The 27,835-nt window shown below is 44.1% G+C and overlaps 1 protein-coding gene across 5 annotated transcripts; it reads left to right on the top strand.

Annotated features, from left to right (window-relative positions):
- The first annotated feature begins 1,172 nt into the window (after nucleotides 1-1,172).
- LOC100922149 (ATP-binding cassette sub-family F member 2) lies at nucleotides 1,173-16,641 on the top strand. Of its 5 annotated transcripts, none has more exons than XM_031939442.1 (15): nucleotides 1,173-1,307; nucleotides 2,419-2,612; nucleotides 8,060-8,272; nucleotides 8,771-8,953; nucleotides 9,051-9,222; nucleotides 10,184-10,279; nucleotides 10,938-11,040; nucleotides 11,903-11,998; nucleotides 12,089-12,208; nucleotides 12,304-12,393; nucleotides 12,621-12,731; nucleotides 13,611-13,673; nucleotides 14,282-14,410; nucleotides 15,081-15,284; nucleotides 15,941-16,641. In XM_031939442.1, the coding sequence occupies exons 2-15, from the start codon at nucleotides 2,456-2,458 to the stop codon at nucleotides 16,076-16,078; spliced, it is 1,875 nt and encodes a 624-aa protein (XP_031795302.1). In that variant the 5' UTR covers nucleotides 1,173-1,307; nucleotides 2,419-2,455; the 3' UTR covers nucleotides 16,079-16,641. The 5 variants fall into 5 exon arrangements, with proteins under 5 accessions (XP_031795302.1, XP_031795303.1, XP_031795304.1 ...); XM_031939443.1 differs by lacking the exon at nucleotides 1,173-1,307 and adding an exon at nucleotides 1,313-1,450; XM_031939444.1 differs by lacking the exon at nucleotides 1,173-1,307 and adding an exon at nucleotides 1,315-1,436.
- The last annotated feature ends 11,194 nt before the right edge of the window (nucleotides 16,642-27,835 follow it).

Below are 27,835 nucleotides of genomic sequence, written 5' to 3'. Positions count from 1 at the left end.
GATTGAATTCTGTGAATATGAATTCACGTTCCAGGAGCAGTAAGGCTGTCAGAGAGAGCCCCGAGTGCCAGCCAATCCAACTCTTCTCATTCAGTAATAGTCACTGAGGGGTTCGGAGAGAGAGGCACCGGCATCGCTGACATTATTTTTAGTGCCATGGCAAGTTGATGGAGGGGTGGTACAGGACGAAGGTGGGGACCCCTACTAGGCCATGACTTTTGGAAGGTCAGCGGTAGCGGGAACGGAGCAGAGAAGATGGATGGGGCAGGTTTCGTGGAGGTCGAGTAACAGCATTTAGCAAGTAATTAAAAGATATGAGAGGAAAGAAAGCGCCGCGGACAGAAAGTCGGAGAAAGGACCGAATTTGAGAGAAAACGGTGAGTTTGGCTTACAAGGGGTGGGGATAGAGGGACTAAGGGAAAGAATGTGGGGGCCACGGCGAAGTAGGAGAGCCAGGAAGGGGGGCGTCCCAAGCCCGAGGATTCGATGAGGCAGGAGGCCGTAGGTGATCGATCTCACAGAGAACGCCGTCCCCTTCGCCCCACTCCCCAACGCCAACCGCGGAGGGGTTGAAGCTTCGGGGCCAAGAGGCGACAGATGCGCAGGAAAGGAGCCGAGGCTCCAGCTGCCGGAAACTGTTTCAAGAAGCTGGGCGTCGCAAAGCACAGGAAAGCCGGAGGAAAGCTTCTCTAGGCTCGAAGGGCTGGACTAAATCTCATAATTATTTTAACACCTCGACGACTTCAGTTCCTGGCTCAGCTCGGTTCTCCGCGACGCTCCGCCTCCCGCTCCGCCTCCCACTCCCCTAATCCCCGCCCGCACTTTGTGTCGCCCAGCTCACGCCAAGCGGTGGATACTGGGAATGTAGTTGGAGTTTTCAGCAATCTCTCCTGTTAGACTCCTTCCTGGGAACTCCATTTCCCGGCATCCCGCAAAAAAGAACTGAGGAAAGTGGGGGAGGACCTAAAGCCATCACACACACCTGTGCGCACATTCTGTTGGGATTTGCAGTTCTGGGACCTAATGTCAGCCCACGAGCATGGGGAACGTTGGACTACAATTCCCAGAAAATACTGCGCTTCCCCCTTGGATGACGTCATCGAGACTGCGCTGAGGCCTCTGGGAACTGCGGTAGTTCGCGTGCACGGCCCTATCCTTAGCCTGCCGCTCTGGGAAGACGACATTTCCCAGGTGGCTGCGCGGAAGCGCGCCGGGAGCAGGCGGGTTTTGTGATTGGCTGGCGAGCCGGCCGCACGCGGAGTAGCCGAAGCTGCTGTGTTGCGACAGAGGCCGAGCGGCGAGGCCCGGTGAGCTGGGGGAGGGGGTGCCGGCCGGTGAGGGCGGGAGAGTCGAACCGGGCCTGAAGGGAAGGCGAGGGATGGAGCGGGGAGACCACGGGAACGGAAAGGAGACCGGGGGGGGGAAGAGGACGTCTGGTGAGGGACGGTTGGTGAGGGAAGAGAACCGGGCCGGGGCCGGGGAGGGGGGGGAAGGAGGTGAGGGGAAGATCGGAGAGAGGAGAGTTGGGGGGAAAAGAGTTGGCGGAGGACGAAGAGAAGTAGAGGGAATGTTTTAGAGAGTCGGGGGGAAAGGAAAAGACCCGAGAGTAGAGGAGTGTGGGAAAGGGGGAGAGACTTGCGGGAGGGAGAGATGGAGTTGGGGGAGGGGAGAAAGTGGAGAGAGAACGAGGGAGGGGGCAAGGAGGGCGGCGGAAGGAGGGAGCGAAGGGGAGTTGGGAGACACAAAGTGAAAAGGGGAGAGAGCGGGAGGGGGGAGGGGCGGGGAGTGAGAAATGAAGGAGAAAGCGAGAGGGGGAAGAATCAGGAGTGAATGAGAAGAGACGGGCCAGGAAGGGGGGGGGGGGCCCGGAGAGAATCAGTGCAGGGGTGAGGAGGGGGAACAGAGAGCAGGAAGGGAAAGGAAGAACAGGCTGGGAGGACGAGGCAGGAAAGGATGGAATGAGAGAGGCTTTTAAAAGGTGAAGTTAAAGGGGCAGCGGACTGGGGGGAGCAGAAGTCTGCTGGGACCTTGTGTCAGGTTGAGGAGCGGGCAGAGTGGAGGCGTGGGGGAGGCCAAGCCAGATCTAGGAGTGTAGAGTGAGAGCCGAGAGGGACCGGGGAGATTATTTGAACCAAAGTTGATTCACAGACAAAAGGCCCAGAAGAGTCCATTGACTTGCCCGGCGTTGCTAATTAAGTGGAGACGGTGAGATTCTAACTCCGATTCCCCGACTCCAGATCCAGCATTAGCCTGTGATCTGGTTGGAACCAGCAAACTGTCTGGGACGGACCAGGTGCTGAGGAATGGAGGAGACCCCCTAGGCGAGAGATCCTAGGGAGGAGATAGAGGAAGGGCTCGCTCGCACCTCTGTGGTCTGTGCTTGGCCGTGTTTGAATTTCTTTACCTTTCTCATGGCAGGTTAAGCTGAAATAACTAACACCTGTGGCTCGTCACCATGCCCTCTGATCTGGCCAAGAAGAAGGCAGCCAAAAAGAAGGAAGCCGCTAAAGCCAGGCAGAGGCCCAAGAAAGGGCATGAAGAAAATGGAGATGTTGTCACAGAGCCACAGGTGGTGGAGGAGAAAAATGAAGCCAATGGCAAAGAAAATTTAGGTAAGGGTGAAGTGTCTTTTATGGGAATTCTCTGTGTGGGGCTCGTAGATCGAGTGCTGTCAGAACCTTGGCTTTTGTTAGCCTTGATTTAGGTGCAGAAAAGGACAATGGACCTATCTTTTGTCATAGATTTTGGATCAGTAACTTGCGCCTACCGTCTTTGTTGAGTATCTGATGCCGGAGTGCTGCGGTTCATTCTAATATCTGGATACTTTTCCTTTCTCTGCTTATTGTTTTTCACAGCGGATAAGGATTCGCTGAGCCCACATGGGGGCCAAGGTACTGGATTATGTGTCACATGGAACCTTCCAAAAACTATTGACCACATAGGAAAAGATGCCTTATGCTTGACCCCTAGAAAGAAATGCTTTTCTCTATTTTATTTTGTTGGAAATGTTTGTTTAGTATATTCTACTTATAAGTCACCAAACTAGAGTCTGAAAAACATGATAGAAAAAGTTTCTCATTCTCCCTCCAATCTTCTAAAGAGTTTGGGGAGATGAAATACAAAAAGGAAAAAAAAAAATAACCAACTATCAAAGTAATGTTTTAAGTAATTTTCTTAATATTCTGCTTAGGTTTTTACTTAATTACTTGATAGGCATTGTGTTTTAATATAGCCTATCTTGGGAGTAGGGAAATCTGGTTTGAGTTCCACCTCAGACATTTATTATTTATATGATTTTATATGTCACTTAACTTCTAAATCAGTGCTCAGGGTAGCCCTAAGACTGTAATTTGCAGAATGATTCTTTTTTCCCATCCCAGAAAGTTTTTCCTCATCAGGAGTTTCCTATATCAATGAAGTTATATATACTTCCTACTCTCTTACTCCCAAAATTGATCTATTCATTTTATGTGGAGTTTCTCTTGCAAGTTGTTACTTCTCATGGCTTCTCAGCTTCCTTTGCCTGAAATGACCATCCTTTTCCTCTCCAGTTATCTGAGTACTGTTACTTCATGGTCTATAAATACCTTCTCTTTTAATGAAGCCTTTTTCAACTACACCAGCCCATAGTAAGCGCTTCCTCATTAGATTTCTATAAAATGCTTATTACCTATACATATTATTTGACACTTAACAAATGCTTTCTTTTACTGTTTTTCTTTTTATATCATTTTTCCTCATCTGGACTATAAGTACCTTGAAAACAAGAACCAGATAAGAAGTTTCTTCTTTTTGCCTTTTTGTGTTCCACTTTTTTATTCCTAGCCTCTGTACCCATGAAAGAACTTTGCACAATAGCTGTCTAATAAGGAGGATTAAAAAAAGTGGTGCAGACAAGAAGCATTCAGGGAAGGAAGGGATAAAGGAAAGAATGAGGGAGGAAAATAAGAACTAGGGGATTATTCCATGTCTGGAACATTGATTGGGAGAAAACTAGAAAGACATCAGACCATGTAGTAAAAATGTTGGTGAAAGGGAATAATTTTTACTGCTGAATTTACAAACCAGTGCCCCAGGCATTTTATTTTGCTTTTATATCACTAACCTAACCCTGGAAACCTGGCCTCCCTTCTTTAAGGTGTCAGACAAGTCTTTAACTTAGTCAAGACATCTCTGAGATTTAAAAAAGGGTTTGGGGGTGGAAATGAAAATTCCAAAGCTCAAGATGGTCATTTCCATTCTATTCAACCCTCCTCCTAATTATCTGAATAAGGATCCAAAGCAAAGATAAGGCTGGTTTTTCCTTTCAGATTCTCCAATGTCTAACTAGCATCTTAGCCTAACTTAGATGTAGTTTATTTGGCTTTAAATAATTGTTCCATTTAGAAACTGGAAACTAACCTTCAGTATAGCTCTCTCAATGTTTACGACAGACTACTTGTCTTCTCTGATATCAAAACTGGCCTTTTTTTCTGGAAATACTTACTAAATTTTGGCAACAGAAAGCTTCCATTGGATCTTAGTGCTGAGCCATTTGATACTCAGGTAAGACTCATGCTCTGGATCTAGTGAACATTTCATATCTAACCTGCCAGTCTTATGCACTTTTTGGTATGGTTGCAAAAAGATTAGTCATTTTAAATTTGATTCCCACTTCTCACAAGGGAGTTGTCGCTTCCTACAATCCCATAGGAGAATTCTATTTTATTCTAGTACTTTATGCTTCTAGTAATAGCAGAAGCATTTTGACTCACAATAACAGGTCATCCCAAACCATGGGGCAGAAAAGTTTTTTTGCCTAAGTCAGAGGGCACATGGGTTAGATAGAAGAAATGAGGGTGGCCAAAGTAAGATGTGTCATTTGAAACAAAGGATGATGAAACCCTCTCCTTGGGAAAGTGAAACTGTTATCTTGGACTGATATGGTCTTTAAAGCAATGTATACACATTGAATTAGGAAATTTGACCGCAAAGCTCTTCCATTCTTAGGTCAAAGAATCATTCCTCAGTCCCAGCCTTCTCTAAGACAAAAATGTTGTCATCATACCTATGTCTGATTTTAGTCTCTTACCACTCTGCCTCAAGTTGCTAAGGTACAATAAAGGCTCACATGTATTTGGTGCTTTTAATGTTTGCAAAGCATTTTTCTCATAACCCCACATTGTAGATGTAGAACAGGTATTATTCCCATTTTGCGAATGAGGAAAATGACATGCCCAGAGTCAGCTAGTTGGTGCAATGGATAGAGCACCAGGCCTGAAGTCAGAAGGACCCAAGTTCTGATCTCAGACACTTAACACTTCCTAGCTGTGTGACCCTGGGCATGTCACTTAACCCCAGTTGGCTCAGCAAAAAAAAAAAAAAAAAATGACATGCCCAAGGTCAGACATCTAGTAAATATCTAAGGAGGAATTCAAACCTGATTTCCTGCTGCTAAGGCTATCATTTCTGTTACTCTGCAGTACCTCTTCAAGGACTAGAACTAGGCTTCTTTCTAATTCTTGGAGCTTACCTTGTTACCAGCTATTTGGGTTACCATTTCTTTCAACACCCCTTTGGTGTCCCACCTTCCAGGCTGCCAAAGGCCAAGTCTTTTCACAAGCTCCCCATAGGGTTTGGGAGTGACTCCGGGCTACATATCATCAAACCTGAGTTTGCCAGCCAATCTTTCTCAGGAAGCAGAGCATGGAAAAACAAAAGAACCATCCATCAAAGAGAACCATCGTTTAATTCTTTTTTTGATTTGTAAGATTGACAACAGTGACAATATTCTCTCTGGAAAACAGCATGAACCAAAATATAAGTAGGAATGAATGAGATTTACTCAGGGAGTAGTGAAGAAATTGGCTTGGCTAGGACAAAAGGGTGTGTGTTGGGGAATAGTGAGGGAAGAGATGAGAACTAACAGGCAGGATAATGTTGATCTATTATTCTCTTGAGGGGGTGGTCTGACCCTGAGCAGAAAAATGACCCAGGGATCATGGGTTCATGACAAGAAAAAAAGAGGGATATAGGAGCAGCTCTTAAAGGAGCTTTGATCATTTTCTTAAATCTAATTTTAAGATTTAAATTATTAAATTTGACTGTACAGGTGGAGATCCTCTTTGAAAATAAAGGATGAACAACAACAATCCTCAAATAGATTTTTGAACTCATAGTTCTAATCCATCTAAGCAGACCATACTCTTCCTTCCCATCCTTACTTCCATCATCATTCCCCACCATTGGAAAGCTTCTCTTTCCAAAGTACATAAAAATTGCAAAGGTGGCCAGCTTGGGGATTCTGAGAATGAGCAGGTGTCCTATGTCCATTCCTCTCAGGAGTTTACATTCCCAGTTCAGACCTTTGTCTGATGATCGTAAGCTTCTTTCTCCCTGAATTTGTTGTTGTGGGGCTATTGGCAGTGCCATGGCATTTATTCTGATGCTGTCATCAGCATCAGTCTTGGTATTACCAAAAATCTTGATGATAATAGTAGATAACATTTATATAACGCTTTAAGGTTTACAAAACACTTTAAAAAAAATAAATTTTAATGTATACAACACTTTGGGGGAGTTCATACTGTAGGTAGTATTGTCCCAATCTGGTGGAGAAGAGTGATACTCAGCATTGTGGATTAACCTGCTAGTCAGTTTGGAGGTGGAATTTGAACCTAAATCTTTCTGAAGTTCAATATTTTTAAAATTATATAACAAACCTTTCATAGTAGGCTTTCTCACATTCCTTTGAATTTTCTTCACATCTTCATTAAATTTTATCTTACCCCTCTAAGGCCTCATCTTCTCACAGCAGACCAGTTCTATTATCTTCACCAATTGTGTTTCTGGAGCACTTATTTTCCAGCTCAGCCCCCATTCCTTTTCTATATTTATTAGTCATCTTCTAGACTCATCTTCACATTCATGTCATTTTCTTATTTTCAAAGCATTTTTTATATCCATCCTTTTATTTGATTTTTGAAGAGAAGCCAAGAACCCCAAGGTAGGTGGGGCAGGCATTGGATCATCCCTCATTGCAATGGCAGTGTTAGTAGGGGGTAGAATACTGGACTGGTGTCATCTTGCATGACCTGATTATGTGACTCAGAACAAGGCACTTTACCTTAATGAGCCCATCCTAAAGGGGTTGGATTAGATGATCATTAAAATGTCTTCCAATTCTTAAGATTCTCTCACTGTAAAAAAGCAAGAGATGCCCAAAGGTAAACTGGCTGAGGTCACCCAACTAATTAGTAAAAAAAATTAGCACTTAACTCCTAGGCTTCTGGAATCCAAAGCTAGTATTCTTTCCATGGTATTAGTGTATCTTCCAAACTTTCTCATCAGTTTTCCTACCAGACCCCATTTCTCTTTATCCAAGAAAATTTCAAACAGTTTCTCTCTTTGCCCTTCAAAATAATGATTTTAAAACTTAAAGGGTGTGAGTAGGCTGCCCATAATCCCGGAACTGCCTCAAGGACCATCTTTGGAGGTCATTTTGGCTCAGATAATATAAAGGAGCAGTAATTCCATGAGTCACAAGAAATGAGCCACCATCTGGTGGTGTGGGCCCTGTTGTTGACCCTGGCTTTTTCTGTGGAAGCTAAATATAGTCATTTCCTGCTCAGCAGGAGAGTGATGGCACCAACAGTAATAAGCTCCTTTCGTGTCCCCTTGGTGGGGACTGGTCTCTTCTTGGCTGTGTGGTTTCCTGGAATCCCTGCCTCCTTAGTTGGTAGGGTAAGGTGGCCGTGGCCATTAGCATCTGCTGAAGAACAGATGAAGTGTATCAACCCTTCCCTTAAGGGACTTTTAACATGTAGAAAAATAATTATGCAAGTGATAATGAAATAAATGCAGTGGAGAGGTCGCTTGGTACAGTGAGATGAGGCTCTGTCCATCTCCCTGACTGAAACCAGAGAAGTCAGGCATCAAATGTAAATAAAGTCGTGTTGGAGAGAACCATGCCCAGGTTCTAGGTGCGTGGGCTTTGATCCAGCAGGTGATTTTCATCACTGCTGGACAGACATCTGGGAGCAGTGGTGCCTAGTAATCATTCTTCCCCTGCTGTCCGTAGAGGTGGATTTGCTGACTAAGGAGCTGGAAGACTTTGAGTTGAAGAAAGCTGCTGCCCGAGCTGTCACGGGAGTCCTGGCCTCTCACCCCAACAGCACTGACGTCCACATCATTAACCTCTCGCTCACTTTCCATGGCCAAGAGTTACTCAGTGACACAAAGCTGGAACTGAACTCAGGGCGTCGCTACGGCCTCATTGGTCTGAATGGAATTGGTGAGGCTCCAGAATGGTGAGAGATGTCTGGTCCGTTGTTTTGTCAGCCAGCAGAACTTAGAGGGCATCTACTGCAGAGCTGAGGTGCCAGGCACTGTGCAGGAGGCAGAGATGACCAGGAATTCCTCCTGCCTTAAGGGCCCTCACAAAGAAGCAACTGAACAGTACTAGGCATAGCATAACAAGTTCCAGGAGACTGGGAAGGACAGCAAGTGTTTGTGGGTGAGAGGAGAGAGAAAATTCGAGGCTGAAGTAGCCAAGGGAAGTTTCCTCATGGATTTCTGGGAGAAGGAGGGGGGGAGCTGGGTCCTTTAAGATGGCTAAAATGAGATAGGCAATAGATAAGAGAGTGAAGGCAATGGTTACAGTTCTAGGGAGGAGTGTCCCTTCTGGGCGAAGTGGAAAGCCAGCTCAGTTGTGAGAGATAAGTGGCAGCCAGAGTATATCCTGTCTCCTACTCCCTCCTCAAATTTTTCTAAATTTCTCTTTCACCTTCAGGAAAATCCATGCTGCTGTCTGCTATTGGTAAGCGGGAAGTACCTATTCCAGAGCACATTGATATCTACCACCTGACTAGGGAGATGCCCCCCAGTGATAAGACACCCCTGCAGTGTGTGATGGAGGTGGATACAGAGAGGGCCATGCTGGAGAGAGAGGCTGAGAGGCTGGCCCATGAGGATGGTATGGACCTCGGGTGAACTTGAGTGGGAACTCACAGTGAATAAAGGTGGTGCTCACTAAGATCCTTAGTTATAGACTGTCCTCCCCCCACTTGCAGCCGAATGTGAGAAGCTGATGGAGCTCTATGAACGATTAGAAGAGCTGGATGCCGACAAGGCAGAGATGAGGGCCTCACGGATTCTACATGGTTTGGGCTTCACACCTGCCATGCAACAAAAGAAACTCAAGGACTTCAGTGGTGGCTGGAGAATGAGAGTTGCTCTTGCCAGGTGGGTTCCTCCTGGCCTCAGGCCAGCCTAATTTTCTTGAGGCACATCACTGCCATCTGTCACTAGTTTCTTAGAGTTGAACCCCAACCACTCTTTGGAGATAGTTGTCTTAGAACAAGGGTCAGCAGTGATGTATGTCTAATAAGGAATGGTTTTAATTACAGGTTGTGGGATTATGCTGGGAGAGTTGGGTGGATAACAGGCCTAAACAGGACAGAATTTTTAAAAGGGCCTCTTTTCTGGCAGTTCGTTCCAGTCCCCTTTCCCCTTTTCTGTCTTGTGTCTGATTCCTAATAATCTGTGCTAAATAATTGACAAAAGTGCTTAATTTAAGGTATTTACTCTCTCCTTTCATGCTACCCATTGGAGGCTCCAGGTCTTTCCTAAGGATATTCCTCAAATTGGCTTCCCTTTCTACTCCTTCCCTGAGTTCTTTATTTCATTTTCCTCCTTCAAGAAGTGAATATTTAAAAGAGCTATTTTAGAATGACCACCTACCAACTCATGATTTGGAACATGAGTGGGGAAAGAATTCCAAAATTTTATCTCTCTGCTTCTAGGCAGAAAGTAGGCTTTAGTTAGGTCTCTTCTTAGGAGAGGTGTCCGCTCTAGGAATGGAGCACATCCCATGGCCTCCCTGTTATTGGGGGCATAAAGGGGTGCCTTTGGCTGTCCTACTTTATTTTTCATGTCCCTTTTGGGGACATGTAAGACTTGTAAGAGAAACCTCAGCGTTTTTATGAGTCCTCTGGAGACTCCCTTTTCCAGGCTAAATAATTCCTTTGTTTAAAAATCTTCGTGTCCAACCCTTGATCATTTCTGTCACTCTCTTAGACCTCCCCTCCCTCTAAGGCTGGAGAACCACCAGATGTTTCTGGGACTTTCCCGGGCCTCTGTGTGTTTATGTCCCCAGCACCAAGTGTAATAAGCACCTCTCTTGCTCCTCTTCCCTCCCCACCAGAGCCCTTTTTATCCGCCCTTTCATGCTGCTATTAGATGAGCCCACCAACCACCTGGACCTGGATGCCTGCGTTTGGCTAGAAGAAGAACTGAAGACGTAAGAGGGTGTGCTTGTGTGTGGGTGGTTGTGGGGGAGGACACTAGGGCTGGATTGGTAACTTTGTGCTGTGGAACCCTCTTGGCAGATTGGTGTAAAGCCTATGAACCCTTTCTCAGAATAATGGTTGGAAATACCAAAAATATGTAGGATCAAGCCTCTTTTAACATTAGAAAGATAAATCCATGGTTCCCAGGCTAAAAACCCCATGGGCTGGGGACAAGATCAGAAGCACCCCTTCTCGCAAATTAGAAACAGACTTGGGAGGAGCTTCTGTATAAGATTTTGGATTCAACTTGAGATCTTCTAGTAAAGGGAATAAGGAAGAATCCTGGTGAAGCCTAACAAAGTCCCTGATTTATATAAATACTACACTACATTTGGAAATGGTTCTGGTCAATGTTTTCTACACTATCCCCCTAGTCTGTCAAAATCTATTAACTTCTGTGTTCTTTCATCCATCCTACTTTCCTCCAGCCCAGGCAGCTGTCTATCCATAGCCACTTCCATATTTTATTTGTGTGTATGCATACATATCCAACTCAGCTGTCTTTTCTTTTGCTTCATTGTTTGCTACCACCTCCACCTGCCTGATTTTTAAGAAAGTGGTTAAGGAAAATAAAATTTGGCCTCCTTCATGAGTTCTTTGGCTTTTCAGCTTCAAGCGAATTCTGGTCCTCGTCTCCCATTCCCAGGACTTCCTGAATGGTGTTTGTACTAATATCATCCACATGCATAATCGGAAGCTCAAGTATTACACAGTGAGTGGGCTCCTGCAGCCCCAATGGGGTGACTTCTTTGGGTTCAAGCATGTTATAGAGATTTTTTTTTGCTTTTATCCATCTTTTATTTTTACATTATCTTCATTTTCTAATATACCTCTTCTTTCCCCCTTTTAATGAACTATCTTTGTAACAGTTTTTTTGTTCAAGACATATTCTTAACAACACTCAAAACTTTCCAGTTCTTCCTTACTAGAGAGCACTGGGCCTAGATCCTAATCTTCCCATCAGAACAAAAGAACGAAGACGAGAATCTTGTCATCTTATTTTTAAAGACTGTTTACTCATGTCCCTGATGAAGAAAATCAATCCTTTTTGGCTATGCTGTGCTCTGGGCTAGGTGATAGGAAAGGCTATTGTTCTTTGAGTGGATATTAAGTTCTTTGCTGCTCTCCCCAGTAGTTGCCATGCTATCTGCTTAGCAATTGCCTTCAAGTTTATAGATTTCCAAACGTAAAGCACGTCCCTCTCTTTTTTGTTGTATAGTCGTTCTTTAGTTGTGGCAGCTCCTTTTGACCCCATTGGGAATTTTCTTGACAAAGGTATTGGAGTGGTATGTCATTTCCATCTCCAACTCATTTTACAAATGAGGAAACTGAGGCAAATAGAGTTAAATAATTTGGCCAGGTTCATACACTTAGTAAATTCCTGAGAACAGGTTTGAACTAGATTTGTCTTCCTGACTCCAGGCCCAGCACACTGTCTACTGGGTCACTTAGCTGCCCCCTCCTTACTTGCTGTATGTTCTCACTTAGCTAGAGGCAGGAGAACAGTCCTTTCCCTGGCCTCTGACCTACCTGAGTGAAAACAGCTGCCTGCTTTATCCACCTTATTCCTGCAGGGTAATTATGACCAATATGTGAAGACACGACTAGAACTGGAAGAAAATCAGATGAAGCGTTTCCACTGGGAACAGGATCAGATTGCTCACATGAAGGTATGAAAGGCAGTGACTGCCTGAAGAAGCGGCGTGGGGGGAAGGAGAGGTGAGCAGGCCCCTCACTGAGGTGGCCCCGGTCTGTTTCAGAACTACATTGCTCGGTTTGGTCACGGCAGTGCTAAGCTGGCCCGGCAGGCGCAGAGCAAGGAGAAGACGCTGCAGAAGATGATGGCCTCGGGCCTGACGGAGAGAGTGGTTAGCGATAAGGTAGAGGCCGCGGGCTTTGGCTGGGCGTTACTGGCGGGAAGAGGGCAGGAAAGGGGCCTAGACCTCAGCCAGTATTCTCTGCTTCTACTCCCCAGACGCTTTCATTTTATTTCCCGCCATGTGGGAAGATTCCTCCACCTGTTATCATGGTGCAGAATGTGAGCTTTAAGTACACAGATGATGGGGTGAGTTCAGACTGGGGGTTGAGGGGCTGCATGGTGGGAAAAGGGAAAAGGAGGGAGGCTGTCCTTCCAGATCATCACTGATACCTCTTGAGAGAGGAGGAGGGGTTTGAGATCTGCCATCTGGGGAGGGACTGGCAAAGATGTGCTAGTCTCTCCTCTATGGTCTGGAAACTGCCACAGTAGGATGGGAAACTGAAGTATCTGTTTTTTCTGCACACACATGACAGCCCTGCATCTACAACAACCTGGAGTTTGGGATTGACCTGGATACACGTGTGGCTCTAGTGGGGCCCAATGGAGCTGGAAAGTCAACTCTGCTAAAGCTACTAACAGGAGAGGTAGGATCACGAGGGTCACACTGGGTGGGTATCCACTTGGGAGAAAGGAGAGGCTTTATGGGCTCAGGAAGCCATCGCCGTAATGTTCAGAGGGCTGGGAATTATAGGGCAATAATCCTTGATGACTTGGGACCCAACATCATCATGTTCTGGCTACTACCGTCCTGTTTCACCTAGGCTCCTCTCCATCAAGAGCAGGATTTCTTTTGTGGTCCGCAGATAAGATTTCAAGGGGTCACTCACCTTGAATGAGAAAAATGACCTTATATTTCACTATAATTGATTCCTTTTATAATCCTGCATGCTTTATTTTATACATTTAAAATGTCATTCTGAGAAAAGGGGTTTATTGATTATTCACTAAACATCTAAAGAGTTCTGTGATTGGGAAATTTTCCCAAAATATCTAGATGATGGAGGGCTACTTGAGGTTCTTTAGCCAAGAGTAAGATTTGGGGGGAAGAATGGATGAGGTTTGCTCAGATTTGCATTGCTGATCTGAGTGTATTTTCAGAAAACAGCTGGTTTTTATTCTAAGAACAGCAGACAGGAAGTTGTCATTGCTTTAGTCAGAATAGAGAATCCTATATATGAGTGTGGATAGGAGAGAGAGACTACTGAGAAATGGTGTGCTGTCTGTCTTGTCTTCCTCATTTGTGTGTCTTGTGTGCCTCTGTGTTTCTTCTTGGGATAGGGAGGTGGCGGTTAGGATCTCTTTCAGACACATTGAGGGTGTCCAAGATACAAACATAACTTTGTGGAGCTTCATTGTGTTTAACTGTGTGTTTGAAGAGCCTCATTAAGAGGCTGTGGCGGGGGGGAGGGGGTGTCCCTTGGGTGGGAAGCTTTATGCATTATGCCTTGGCTGTGTTCTTTCAGCTGCTGCCCACAGATGGGATGATTCGGAAACACTCTCACGTCAAGATTGGCCGCTACCATCAGGTACGGGGGATAGGAAGGAGCATTTATGTGGTGCCTGCTACATGTGCCTTGCATGCCCGGTGCTTAACAAAGGTTATCTTAGTCATCCTTACAGCAGCCCTGTGATGTAGGTGCCCATTTTACAGTTGAGACGGACAGAAGTTAGATGTCATTTAAAGACTTGTCCAGGAGCACATGGATTTGAATTCAGGTTTTCTTGACTCCAGGCCTGCTATTCTAAACTGTCCATCATGATCCCATGTGAGCGTCATGTAACTGAATGTGGGGGTTGCAGAATTATGGTTTATTATCAGTTAATGTTTGATTTGTGAACTTATTTTATATACCCGTATCCCTGAGGTTGCATAAAAATTTCTGAGGTGAAAAGGGGCCATGGGTGGAAAAAGACAGATCTCTGTCTGATTATCCTTGACTTTTCCACCTCCCCAATAAGGGATGTACACAGCTTATCTAGCCTGTTCTTCGCCATAAAGACCCAAATAGACAGCACACAGCTTGTTGTCCCTGAGACAGGAGACCTCAGGGCTCAAGTCTCCAGATTATCCCTTCTGGGGTTTTACTCAGAAAGAGGCTTTAACACTTGCCTTATTGCTGTTCTCCACATGTAGCATTTACAAGAGCAACTGGACTTGGATCTGTCCCCCTTAGAATACATGCTGAAGTGCTACCCAGAGATCAAAGAGAAAGAGGAGATGAGGAAGATCATTGGTCGATATGGCCTAACTGGGAAGCAGCAGGTGAGCAAGGAAGGCCCTCTGGGAACTGAGGGAATCCGGAACCATATGGATTATGGGCGTCATGTCCTAAACCATGTCATTCTGCCAGATCCTCAGACTCTTGGTGAAATTCCTTTATAAAAAACCCAACTGCAACAACAATAAAATTTTTTTTTTAATGTTAGCTATTTGTTGTTCTCCCTTCTCCTTTCCCAGATAAGAGAGAAGGCTAAGTAACAGGGAAGGAACAAAACTGTCTTCAATGTTTCATCTTGTTTTAGGATCATGATTTTTCCATCCTGGTTTAAAGTTTTATAATGGGATGTATGGTGGGAAGGGCTTGACATCTTCATTCTCTGCACCTTATGTTTTGTGCCCTCAGGGTAGGTGCCTGATGGAAAAAGAGTAGCAAAAACACAGATATTTGCAGTAATCTCCTGTAAGTGGGCTGTAGTTGTGAAGGGAATCAAACTCCTGGATTCAGAGCCAGGATTGGAAACTTAGTGCTTCCTGAGCTGGTAGCTTGTATATCAGGGAGAGGTCTGTCCCAGGAGTCAGGCCACCCGAGTTTCTGACTCCTGAATAATTTTTAGCTCCAAATTAAGAATTGTGGGTCTAATCTGACATTAGCACAGTGCAGCCGAGTGTTGCACCAGGGTCCGTGGAGATCAAAGGGTTGTGGTCCCAACAGGTGAGCCCGATCCGGAACCTTTCAGATGGGCAGAAGTGTCGCGTGTGCCTGGCTTGGCTGGCTTGGCAGAACCCCCATATGCTCTTCCTGGATGAGCCTACCAACCATCTAGACATTGAGACGATAGATGCTTTGGCTGATGCTATCAATGAGTTTGAGGGTGGCATGATGCTAGTCAGCCATGACTTCCGGCTCATCCAGCAGGTAAGAACACGGGAGGGGAGGGTACAAAGTCATTCCTAAAGCAGCTTTAGTGGAAAAGTTGCTTTTCTTGGGAGGAAGAAATCTAGGGTTCCCGGTCTGACCACTTTTATTTATTTGGATATATAGCTATAGATAATTTTTTTTGCTAAGACAATTGGGGTTAAGTGACTTACCCAGGGCCACTCAGTCAGGAAGTGTTAAGTGTCTGAGACCAGATTTGAATTCAGATGGTCCTGTTTTCAGGACTGCTGCTCTAGCCACTGCACCATCTAATTGCCCCATCTGACTACTTTGTTGAGGAGGAACTGTCTTCTCTGGAGGCTTTTGGTCTATGAGGGGAAGAAAGGGGAGTGCTAACAATTGGGATCATGAGTTAGTGAAGATGGATCGTAGAATTGTAGATAACACGTTTAGGTCTGGAAGCCATCAGTGGTCATCTTCGTCATCCTCATGTTATAGATTAGGAAACTAAGACCTAGAGAGGTTACGTGTCTTGCCTGTGGTCTATACAACAAATAGCTGGCAAAGCTGGAGTTTAAGCTTTGGGCACCATGTTCTCTTTTGCAGGGGGGTAACTTGACCATGCCTTAGAACAGAGGCCATCCTAATTTGTTGGAGTGAGTGCAAAGAGCTGACGGTTGTGATTCTTCTTTCAGGTCGCCCAGGAGATCTGGGTCTGTGAGAAACAAACAATCACCAAGTGGTCTGGTGACATCCTGGCCTACAAAGAACACCTGAAGTCCAAGCTGGTGGACGAGGAGCCCCAGCTCACCAAGAGGACCCACAATGTGTGAGCTGGCTGTCACAGGTTTGGGTCAGGACTCTAGACCATCTGCTCCCCTGACCAGCCACCCAGGACTGGAGCCCGGGCTGCGCTCTCACCTCACTGCAATATTCCTCATCCCTCGCCATCACTTCCCTTTCCCCTCCCATTTCTTCCCTGTTCCTGCCTTAGTAGCACTCTGACCTCTACAGACAGTAACTGTCTGTGTCCCAGCCTCTCTGCTCACCTTTATCCACGTCTGGACCACAGTTGGCTGTCCTCCCTCCTCCCGTATTGTATACCTTATCCATGCCTGGATGTGGATGCAGTCAGGGTCACCTGGGGGCAGCGCCGGGCCCAGCCCTCACAGCTGGGCCCTGTGAAGGGAGTCTGGGCTCCAGGAGGTATGAGGAGGGCCCCCACCCCTCCTCTGTTCTTCCCTCCCCTTCTGCTTCTTATTCCCCTCTGCTTCCGATTCAGAGGTGGGCACTGGGCCCCTGGTCCTGGTCCTGGTTGGTTTTTAAAGAATTATTTAACAGTGTAACTACCAGATCTGCCTGACACCCCTATAAAGCGTCCAATAAAGAAAAAGGAAAAAAAGCCACAGCCACACTTTGCTTCCTTGGCCTGGGTACTGTTCCCTTCTCCAGCCCAGCTCCCAACATGGAGACCTCAGCCCCTACTGTAGTATGGGGCCCGGAGCGGGATCTGAGAGCAGAGAGGACACCGAGGGCAGCCCTGAGCGTCTGAGTGTTAGGAGTGAGAGTGAGCAAGATTCCCGGGCCTTTGGCTCAGGAGTCTGTTAAGATGCAGTGCTATGGAGGGAGTCCTGGTCAGGGCCTGTGCAAAGACCGTCCCTTTGGACTCTGCTTTTACTAACGTTTCTACTCTCTGGCCCGCTCGAAGCAATGCTCTTCAGTACTGCTTACCTCCAGGGGTGGCTGTGAACCAGCATCCTCACCAACTGCCCCCTTTCCTCCCTTCATCAGAAGCCATCTCACTGCTAGAAAGGGGCCAGGCAACCCCAGCTCTGGTCTGGTCTGTATGGCTGAGCCTGAGCCTGGGGGAGGGGCCTGCCCTCAAAGAACTGTTCCTCTCAGGGGGAGATGGGGTTTGGGGGATTGCCCTGGTGTCCACAGAAGCATCTGAAAGACCCTTGGGGCTGAGTCAGAGGAGGCTTTGGGGAGAAGGTGGGGTTTAAGCTGGTCTTTAGGGCTGCATGAGGTTTGGAGAGGCAGAGCAACGGGATGTTTCCAGTGGAAGGGGAACTAGGACAAGGGGAAGAAGTTAAATGAGGAGATGGACCAGGTGGCTGAAAGGCCTTGGGACAGGATGAATAACTGTCTCCTTTGCCCTTGATAGAACTCAAAAGGAACTTTCCCTCAAAATTGGCTGTGAGTGCTGAGTCGGGCCTCTAGTTTGAGGGAACCTTGAATGTCATCCAGTGTAGCCCCTCTCATTTTATAGAAAATGGACCCAGGCCCCAAGATCACACAATAAGCAGCAAAGCTGAGATTAGGACCCCCAGATCCTCTTTACTTCACACCTAGTGTTCTTTTTCATTAGCTTCCCGGGAACTTAACTTCTACAAAGAGCCACATGGGCCGAGAACTCTCTCAAAAAATGTTTTCAATGATACCTGAAATTCTATTTACAATTGATTCCTTTAGCATAACCATTGCCCTCTTCCTGTTAAGTCCTTGAACATTAAGTTCCTAATCTGTTGGTGTGTTAAATTTCCAGAACCTATGAGATTCTCTCACACACATACATAAAAGAAATTTGCATTTTTTGTAGTTCTAAAACAAAAATGGGCTCCTTGACCCTTGGGCCCAAGCTGAAATTAGGAAAATGGTCGTTATTGTCTGCATTTTCCCTTTTTCATTTTGTCCTCCATTCCTTCTTTCCATCCTTCTTCCCCAAGGCTCTACCTCTAGGGTTTCATGCTTTCATGCTCTCAAGTCTAAATCAGTTAAGTAAAAGAACAGATAATGTATCCATGCTAAGGTTTGATGGTTAACAAAGTGCCACTGTATCAGGCTGCTTCTCAAAGGAGGTGGGATGTGAAGAATGTAACATGTGAAATTTAAAGGCTGTACGCATTGGAGATGAGAAGAGAAACCCAGTACATACTCCTATTGCCCCTGCTTCTGTACCTGTCCAAGTCCTAGCCATCTATCTGGTCCTGCCATGCCTTTGAAGCCTTCTCCATTGCTCCAGGCCAGAAGAGCTCTATCCTGGCCCACAAGCCTTTATTAGCATTCTAGGTTACTGAGCGCTCAGTTGCTCTCCAGTTGTACCAGGTGCCTTAGTTTTGCCTCCCTAGGTAGATTGTAAGCTTGAAAGTAGACACAATAGCTTTTGCTTCTGTATCCTTGAATAGCACATGCTTGGCACTTAGTAGGTATTGAGTAAATACTTGATGTACTGTTGATAACACTAGCTGGTTTATGGACTTGAGGCATTTGATAAATGCCTGGGAGCCCTTTGTGAAAGGGGAGAAAATTCCTGGAAAGCAGGAGGAAATTGTTGTACCCTCCCATAGCAAGATTTGGAAATTGTTCCTCCTGATTATAAAGACAGGTACTATTATAATACATCTTAGGAGAAAATTACAAATTGACCCAACCATTTTGGAGAACCGTTTGGAATTACAGGACAGTTTCAAATCTTATCCTATTGGGCACGTGCCCCATGGAAGTCAAAAAGATAGAATGATTCCATTCACATCAAAATATTAATAGCATTTTTATGGTAGTAAAGAACTGGGGGGAAAAAAGTAGACAACTGTTAATTGGGAATAACTAAATTGTGGTACACCAGAGGAATCTTTTTTAAGAAATGATTACTATTGAAGAGCTCAGAGAAGCATGGGAAGACAAACTGATGAAGACTGAAGGAAGCAGAATTGGGAAGATAGATACGATGGCTACAACATTGTAAATGGGAAAAATAAAACATCAAATTGCCATATAATTATAATGACGGTGTTTAGCACCAGAGAAAGAGAAAAACCTATTTTTCTCTCTTTGCATAGTTGGGGAGTGTAAGGGTGGAACACTATACCTATTAAATTTGGTTGATGTGTTGGTTTTGCTGTATTTTTTTCCTTTTGTTACAGAGGTGATTAGTTGGGTAGGGGAAGAGGGAAGGCTATTTTCCAAAATGGTGATGTTAAAAAAAAAAAAAAGATAGCAATAAAAATCAAATTTTTAAAGGAAATTAATTGTTCCTCCTGTCTTAACTGTTGTCTGCATGTTTTTGTATCATTACTAACATTTTTGATTTGACATTACAAAATAAGTATCTATAGAATAAGAGCTAACATTTAGCACTTTAAAATTTACAAAACACTTTACATACTCAATAGAACCTTGAGTATGTACTACAGGTATTCTCATTTTTACAGATGAAGGAATTAAAAATTGCACTATTCTACCTTAAATGACTCTTGTGGTCTCACAGCTAAGAAGCATAGTGGGAAGTCAAACTCTTGACTCATGATTCTAAGCCAGGCATTTCTGCCACGATAACAGACTACCTTCTACATACCATTATTCCCAACAATAGGTCCCAGGCCTTGCAAATCCCAGTTGGTCACTGTTCGGGACCCGACTAACTCAGATGTGAAATGGCAGTCATTTCTGTTTTGACCAGAAACCCCCTCTCAAATTGGTTAATTGAATTTTTGACTAGGTGAAAGAAGCCATTTTTTGGTTTATTTGTGACCTAGCCTTAATCACAGAATGGGTGTTCCCCCAGTTGAAGTGAGACCTGTTGAAGGCCTTAGCTTACAAAGGCCAAGGTCTCCCGCTGCATGTGGACCATCTCCAGTCATCCTAGTCTGTATCTGGGCTCCTGAGAAAAACGTGAGGCTATGGCCTGCACAGCCCTCCCTCACTGAAATCGTATTTACTTGCATTTCATGATGTCATAGTCAGTCCCCTTCCAGAAGGAAGGACAGACAAAAATGGAGAATGCATGCATCAGCTCTTTTTGTTGTGGCAATGAGCTGGAAACAGTGACTGCCCCTCAGTTGGGGAATGAATAAATTATGGTACATGAAGGTCATGGAATATTGTTCTGTAAGAAACGACCTGCAAGATGATTTTCAGAGAGGTCTGGAGAGACTAACAAGAACTGATGCTGAGTGAAATGAGCGGAAGATCATTGTACACGCCATTATTAATTCTGATGATCCGGTTCTCTTTGACAATGAGATGATTCAGACCTGTTCCAATGGACTGTGATAGAGCCATCTGCACCCAGAGAGAGGACCATGGGACTGAATGTGGCCCACAGAGTAGTAGTTTCACTTTTTTTTATTGTTTGCATTTTTTCTTTTTTCCTTTTTGATTTGATTTTTCTTGTGCAACAAGATAATTGCAGAAATAATTTTTAAAAATGCATTCTTAACTAGTCCCTCCTCTGCACCCTGTGTGTGGTATCTACCCCTAATTCTGACTTTGCCTGGGAGCAAGGCAGTATTTTCCATCCGCCCTCACTTAGAATTGAATAGTACTCGGGAGTCCTTAGGAGGTGCTCTCCCTCTCAGAAGCCCATGTGAATTGCTCTCACGGAAGTGACTTCTCCGGAGAGCCTGGGGAGAAGCCACCTCAAAAACGAGTGCTGGGGCTCCTCCCACCTGGGGGTCTCCGGCCCAGGGCTGAGCCCCTGGGGGAGAAAGTCCTTCGGGAGGGGGAGACCTGCTGGGAACGGGTGAGAAATGTAGAAGCGCTTGGAATGCCGCTAGGGAAGCTGCCATGAGGGAAAACTCGTTAAAACAAGGCCCCGCCACGGACCTGGAAGGAGAGAGGAAGAAAGCCAGGGGCCCGCCTTGCGGCCCTGAGGGGGCCGGTGACACGGCCTGCCTCAGAGGGTCCCAGGGCCTCGCAGGTCCCAACGGGGAGACGGGTTCTCTGCTGCCCCTAGCGGTGGACAGCGCGCCATCACAGATCTCCATCCCTATGCACCAACTGTCCCCTCCCTCTAGTGATGGATAGGGGGTTCAGCAACAAATGAGATTTAGGAGAGCAACTGGCATCAATGTTGGGGTTTGCCGCCAAATGTTGGGGCGCAGTCATGTGGAGAATTCACAGTGGCCATTCTCTGGCAAAAAGTAAGCTTTTTATGGGAAGAGGCTACAGACAAAATGAAGAGATACAACAGACTCCAGGAATGGTGAATATGCCATAGATTTGGGAGAGCATAAAGTTAGATAGGAAAGTGGCTTTAATAGTTAACAAGGAAAAGTTCCCTAGTGCAATTCACAATTAATCCGGAGAAAGGGAATATACCGTATGATGGGAATATTCTCTTTACTGGCAGGCTAAATCCACAGAGTTCAGTTCAACTAAAAAAGGGTTAATTAAGAAGGGTAAAGACACCATGAGACATGCGGAAAGAGTGAGGAGAAACACCACAAGGCAAAATGCTGCCATGTCCCAAAAGGATTCAGCAAAGAGAATGTGGGCCCCAGGTTTATAGGGAAATCCAACCTCAACATAACTTGGATTTCTGGCTGGATGTAGCCAGGTGGGGCTACTTAAGATCTCCACAGAGGGTGGGACTATGAGACTGAAATGGTCCTCATCAGTGCTCTTCCCTGCTTGCTTCACTAAGTGATCTTTTCTTTTAAGTGATCTTAAGGCTTTTTCTGCCAAACCCACCTAGTTACTCAGGACTTTATCACTAGTAGACACTGCTTCCCTCCATTTGCCTCAGAGAAGTCTTCTTCCCATCAAGATGTTTCTACTGAAAACTTTTCTAATTTCCCCTCCCCTCCCAATTGCAGGGAGGGGAATTCCTCTTTCCTTTCTCTTCCCTTCCCTAAACTGCCTTGTCTTTATTTTGTATATGCTTACAGGTTGTTTCCTCTGATAGAATATAAATTCTTGGAAATTGGAGATTATTTCATTATTTGTACCTTCACATAGTAAATATAAATTCTTATTGATTGACTTCAATTGAAAAAGTCTTCAAAACCGTTTACTCCAATCATAACAACAGGAGATACAGTTTCTGTGCTCTGGGGTCTATCATATTTCTGAAGAGAGGTATCACAGAAAACAAAGTATGAAAGGCCTATATTGGATATAAACCTGACCTATGGTGCTAGGAAGCTGGGATCTGACTGTAAATCCATCTCTCTTTTAGCTGCCTTATTAACTCCTACCTCCATGTCCTTCCCACTATTTTTCATTCTATCAGGATCCAGGAAGGCTGAAACCTTGAAAGACAGAAGGGATTAACCACAGCCAGAGCAATGATTTCTCTCCTCTCTGAGCAGCTATAGTCACCATTGCTTAGATTGCTCATTTAGCATTTGACCTAGGCTGCTGCTCATTTTTCTTCTTCAAGCCCTAAGTTTCCATCAAGCCCTGAAGACTGTGACTTTATATTACTTTCTCCTCCTTCTCCCCAAGTTTAAGGACTGGACATTTAGTAGGAGAATGTAAATATATGTCTTTCCTTTTTCTCCCTCCCTCCTTTTTCATCCTCCACCAGAAATGACTAAAATGACCTGTTCCCCCAAATCCCCAAGCTGTCTGTAATTTTTACCCTTGCTCTGGATTAGCCAGGAGAGTATCAGATCTGTCTCCCAAAGAGATCATAAAAGAGGGGAAAAGACCCACATGAGCAAAAATGTTTGTAGCATTTCTTTTTGTGGTAGCAAAGAATTGGAAAATAAGGGGATGCCCATCAGTTGGAGAATGGCTGAATAAGTTATGCTATATGAATGTAATTAAATATTATTGTTCTATAAGAAATGATAAACAGGTTGATTTCGGAAAATCCTGGAAAGTCTTAGCTGATGATGAATGAAGCAAGCAGAACCAGGAAAACATTTCACACACAACAGTGAGATTTTTTTTTTTTGATGATTAACCGTGATAGACGTAGTTCTTCTCAACAATTCAGTCATCTAAGGAAATTTCAAAAAACTTTGGATGGAAAATGCCATCTGCATCCAGAGCGAGAACTATGGAGACTGAATGTAGAGTGAAGCATAGTATTTTCATCTTTTTTTTTCTTTTGTTTTTTTTCCTCATAGTTTTTCCTGTTTGTTCTAATTTTTTTCCCCATCATGACTCACAGAAATATGTTAAAAATGATTGTACACATATAACCTAAAAAAAGGCAAATTTTATATATATATATATATATATATATATATATATATATATATATATATATATAGTAGGTGGGAACTACTGTTTCCAGAAGGCCCTAACTGAAGTGGAAGCTGGTTAGGAGAGATCCAAACCGATAATGGGTGCACTTCATTATTACATTAACGAGGCAGCCAGCCCTTGTACTGACAAGTGAAGGCAGCAAGAGACTAGACTGGACTGGAAATATCTGCCCTGGAGTGAAGAGGGTCTGTGGGACTCAGGAAAATAGAAGTTAACAACTTTCAGTTCATTTGGCTTTGAAAACCCTTCACAATTTGATTCCAGCCTATTTTTTTAGGTTTATTGCAAATTATTATTTCTTTCATTTCACTGCAATCCTTTTGCTTTGCTCTCTCTGAATGACATTCTATCTCCCATCACTGTAGCTTTGCAAAGGCCACATTCCCTCTGCCAAGAACACCTTCCCCTTCCACTTTAGCCTCATTACCTTCCTTCACAGCTCAGCTGAAATATTATCTCCAACAGCAAACAAAGGAAAATGAGGATCACTCAACTTTACCTAAGGATCCTTGTAGTCACCTATTGACTTAGAAAACCATATATGCACAATTTCTGTGTCTAATGTATTTTTATTGATTTTGTTAAGTATTTCCCAATGACATTTTAATGTGGTTCTGGCAGCACCAGGAAGTGTTGTGGGATGCAATGCTACATGGGCTGATGTGTTTGGTACCTCTGTCCTATGGGAAGCCATTGATGATGCTCCCTTCCCACAGAAATTACTTTGTATATATTTGCATCTGATTTTTCCGTGTACATGTTGTCCCTATTCCAACAATGTTAACTCTTCCAAGCTGGGACCGTTTTATTTTGGTTCTGCCATCTCCAGCACCCAACCCAACGCCTGCAACACTCATAGAAGCTTCTTGGCAAAATCAGAAAAGCTGGGAAGGAAAAGAGGTCTACGTGTTAGGCCACAGGGAACCCAGGAGGAACATAATTCCTTTCTCTGAGCATGAAATGGCACCTTTCTAGAGCCTGAGGAGCAACTGTTGCCTATCTCCATCTCTGCCACCATTGAGAAAAGAAGTAGAATAAATGCCATGGCAGCTCTAGGAGGGATTTAGAGAAAATCAAGCTTTATTAGAAGATTTAAATCTCCCGTTAGAATCATAGTACAGGGTATGAAAGACCTGGGTCTCCCATTCCTATTTGTTATGGGCCAGAACTCTGAACTTGAAACAAAAGATTGTTACAAGGTGCTAAGTATGTGGAATTGATAGAGACAATAGTTATCTAATTTAGCATGCTTCAGTATGATTGATCTCACCCTACAAGTAGATGTTATGGGCCAGAACTTGAAACAAGGTACTAAGTGGAATTAAGGAGACAATGGTTAAATCTAGTTTAGCATTGATTAAATCCTGCAACAAATAATGGTTTCCCAGTGAGCTAATGATTGGTTTGTATTCTATGTGGGGCATATAAGGAGAAGCTCTTAGGGCCAGAGAGGACAAGTGTACTAGAAGCTTTCTGAGGCTGAGACAGATTCATCCCATCGTCCACTTTTGTGGTGGCTGGAGGCTCAAGCACAAACCTTTGGATTCAGAGAGAAGGCAAAGCAGCAGGAGCTCAAGCTCTTGGAACCAAAAAGAGAGAGAGGCTTCTAAGAAAGCTAACTGGGCCCCAGGAAAAGAGACAAGACTTTGAAGGAGACAATCAAGGATTTGGATTTTAATACCTGGTGACTTGTGTGGTGATTACTGAACTGAAATGAAGGCTGCCTCCAGAAACCCCAAGAAACCTGCTCCCAGAGAACATTACATTTTAGAGAGAATATTACATTTTGGCACCTGAACGTGGGACCAAGAACCTTCATCTGTGACCCAGAAATTAGGGTGAGTACAAAAATAGACAAGGAAACTTTGTTAAGGGCTAAAGTAGTATTTCAGCTAAAAAGGGACAGATGTTTAGAAAACAGCCTTCTTTTCCAATTCAAGGAAAAGGTGTAGAAAGCATTGTCAGATTTATGAAAAGCCAAGGTTTGATTATAATTTGGGAGCAGATCACTGAACTTTTAGAAACTGTACAGTACACATCTCCTTGGTTCTCTATGGAAAAAGAATTAGATCTAGAGGAGTGGAAATTAGTGGAGAGCAACTATGAGAATACTGCAATAATAATGGACCTGACTCAATTTCCAAAGAAACACTTTATACATATAATTTAATACAACTGGCTTTAGGAAATTATATAAGTTAGAAAAAGGAAAAAAGAAGAAAGAGCAGGAGGGGGAGGAGCCAACTAAACTAGGTGAAAAGGATGAAAAATCAGATAAGAATGGAATTAAGTACAATTCTGAGTATGGTACTTCACATCAGAAGCCTTTAGGGCACTCCCCATCTCCTGACCTACTTCCTCAATTAACCCTTCATGGATGGAGGGAGAAGGAGGAGGGGGAGAGGCAGTGACACAATCAGCATCTCCCATGAAGCAGCCTATGACAAGATTACAAAAGGCATGCATGGTTAAGGCTAAAAAAGAAGGATAGGATGTATCTGATTTAATAAATGCATACCCTGTGATTGAAGAGCTTGACTCTTCAGGTCAACAATGGAGAAGATACACTCCTTTTGATCTGGAAAAAATGAAGGATTTGAAAAAGGGTTGTACTCTTTATGGGGTTACATCGTCTTATGTTAAGATGTTACTAGAGAATTTGGCTTATGAAATCTTAACCCCCCAGTGACTTGAAATCCATAGCAAGGACATGTTTAGAACCTGGGCAAAACTTGTTGTGGCTTTCAGAGTATAGTGAATTATGCAAGGTACAAGCCCAACGAAATAAGCAAACTGGAGATAACATACAAATCATTTTTGACCAACTAGCAGGTGAAGGTCAGTACGCAGACAATTCAACACAGATTAATTACCCCATAGCAGTGTATGAGCAAATTGCTTCTGCTGCAATCAAAGCATGGGGTTTTATCCCAAGTAAACAGGATAAAGGAGAGGCCTTCACAAAAATAGAGCAAGGTCCCATGAACCCTTTGTGGATTTTGTGGGACGTTTGCAAACAGCTGTCACAAGAACCATTGGAGAAAATGAAGCTACAAGAATTATGATAAGACAACTGGCTAAGGAAAAAGTGTCAACAAAGGAGAAGATATACTCCTTTTGATTTGGAAAAAATTAAGGATTTGAAAAAGGGTTGCACTCTTTATAGGACCACATCATCTTATGTTAAGATGTTACTAGATAATTTGGCTTATGAAATCTTAAGTGATGGGAAATCTATATTTTGTGGGACGTTTGCAAACAGCTGTCACAAGAACTATTGGAGAAAATGCAGCTACAAGAATTATGATCAGACAATTGACTAAGGAAAATGCTAATGAGATTTGCAGAAGAATTCTATGGGGACTACACAAAGATGCTCCTTTAGAGGAGATCATAAGACACTGTGCCACAGTGGGCACAAATGCTTATTATACCCAGACTATGATGAACATGGGAAGACAGGGTCCCTCTTGGCAAGGGACTTCTAGAGAGACTCATTGATGTTTTCAGTGTGGAAAAAATGGGCATCTGAGAGCTCAATGTAGGTATAGAGATAGCGTGAGAAGACAGGCTGAGAGAAGACTTAAAATCCTATGTCCAACATGCAATAAGGGCTTCCACTGGGCCTCAGAATATAGATTGACCCAGGGAAATGAGAGGCAGAGCCCAGCTCCAAGGTATCAAACAAAAGATAGGTGGGGCATGATGGCAGTCCAGGTTACACCTTTAGCAGTTCAGGACTCTGATGTGATCAATCAGCCAAAAAGCAATCAGATAGCAGAAAGGGATTACAATTGGAGAGAATACAGGCTTTTTTTTTTAACCCAACAGAAGGGCAGTGTCCAATGAGAGCAGCTCCAATGTAATTGCCAGATGATAAGAGAATTGGTAAATAGAAGGGACTAGATAGATTAACTGCCTGGGAGAGAGGGTTTGCTCATATCTCTACAGATGGAGAAGGAAACAGATAGGTGCCAACAAGCACCTGGAGAGAGACAGAAAAAGAGAAAAATCTGGAAACAAAGGAAAAGACCTAAGAACAAAATCTGCAGGAATCATTGGATTCCCTAACACAAGATAATACTATTGCAGGACTTCAAAACTTGCAGGAATTATTGGATTCCTGGCACATGAACTAATGGACAATGGATTCCTTTTGGACTATTTCTAGGACTTATGGACATGTATAATTCCTCATGTTGATTCATGTTATTTGTTACATCACTATTAGCCTGTGTTATATTGCTATGTGCTTATGTAATTTATATAATTATGTGTAATACCTTCCATATTGATGGATTTATGTATACCTGTTTTAAGAATGAGCCCCTTTAGAAACCCGCAATAGGATTATCTTGTGTTAGGGAATCCAATGATGCATGATCACCTTCTTTTATGTGGTGTTTTCATCCCTTTTTTGAGCAGTCAAGGAAAGTGTGATCACCTCCTTTTTTAGTGTTCTCACCTCCTTGGGAAGTCAGGGAGGTCATGACCACCTATATTCTAAAATCAAAAGAAAGCGGGAGATGTTAGGATTCTTACAAGGTGCTAAGTCAGTGGAATAGATAGAGACAATAATTATCTAATTTAGC

This window comes from Sarcophilus harrisii, chromosome 5 (assembly GCF_902635505.1).
Source record: "Sarcophilus harrisii chromosome 5, mSarHar1.11, whole genome shotgun sequence".
NCBI classification, from domain to species: Eukaryota; Metazoa; Chordata; class Mammalia; order Dasyuromorphia; family Dasyuridae; genus Sarcophilus; species Sarcophilus harrisii.
The sequence above is the reverse complement of the archived record's forward strand: the minus strand, read 5'-3'. Positions and strand labels throughout refer to the sequence as shown.

What these genes read in the sequence shown, in the direction of transcription:
- LOC100922149 (XM_031939442.1), top strand. Translation starts at nt 2,456, where the DNA reads ATGCCCTCTGATCTGGCCAAGAAGAAGGCAGCCAAAAAGAAGGAAGCC. An exon ending in AGATTGGCCGCTACCATCAG is followed by an intron (nt 13,674 to 14,281) that starts GTACGGGGGATA and finishes CTCCACATGTAG; the next exon opens with CATTTACAAGAGCAACTGGA. An exon ending in ACTTCCGGCTCATCCAGCAG is followed by an intron (nt 15,285 to 15,940) that starts GTAAGAACACGG and finishes TTCTTCTTTCAG; the next exon opens with GTCGCCCAGGAGATCTGGGT.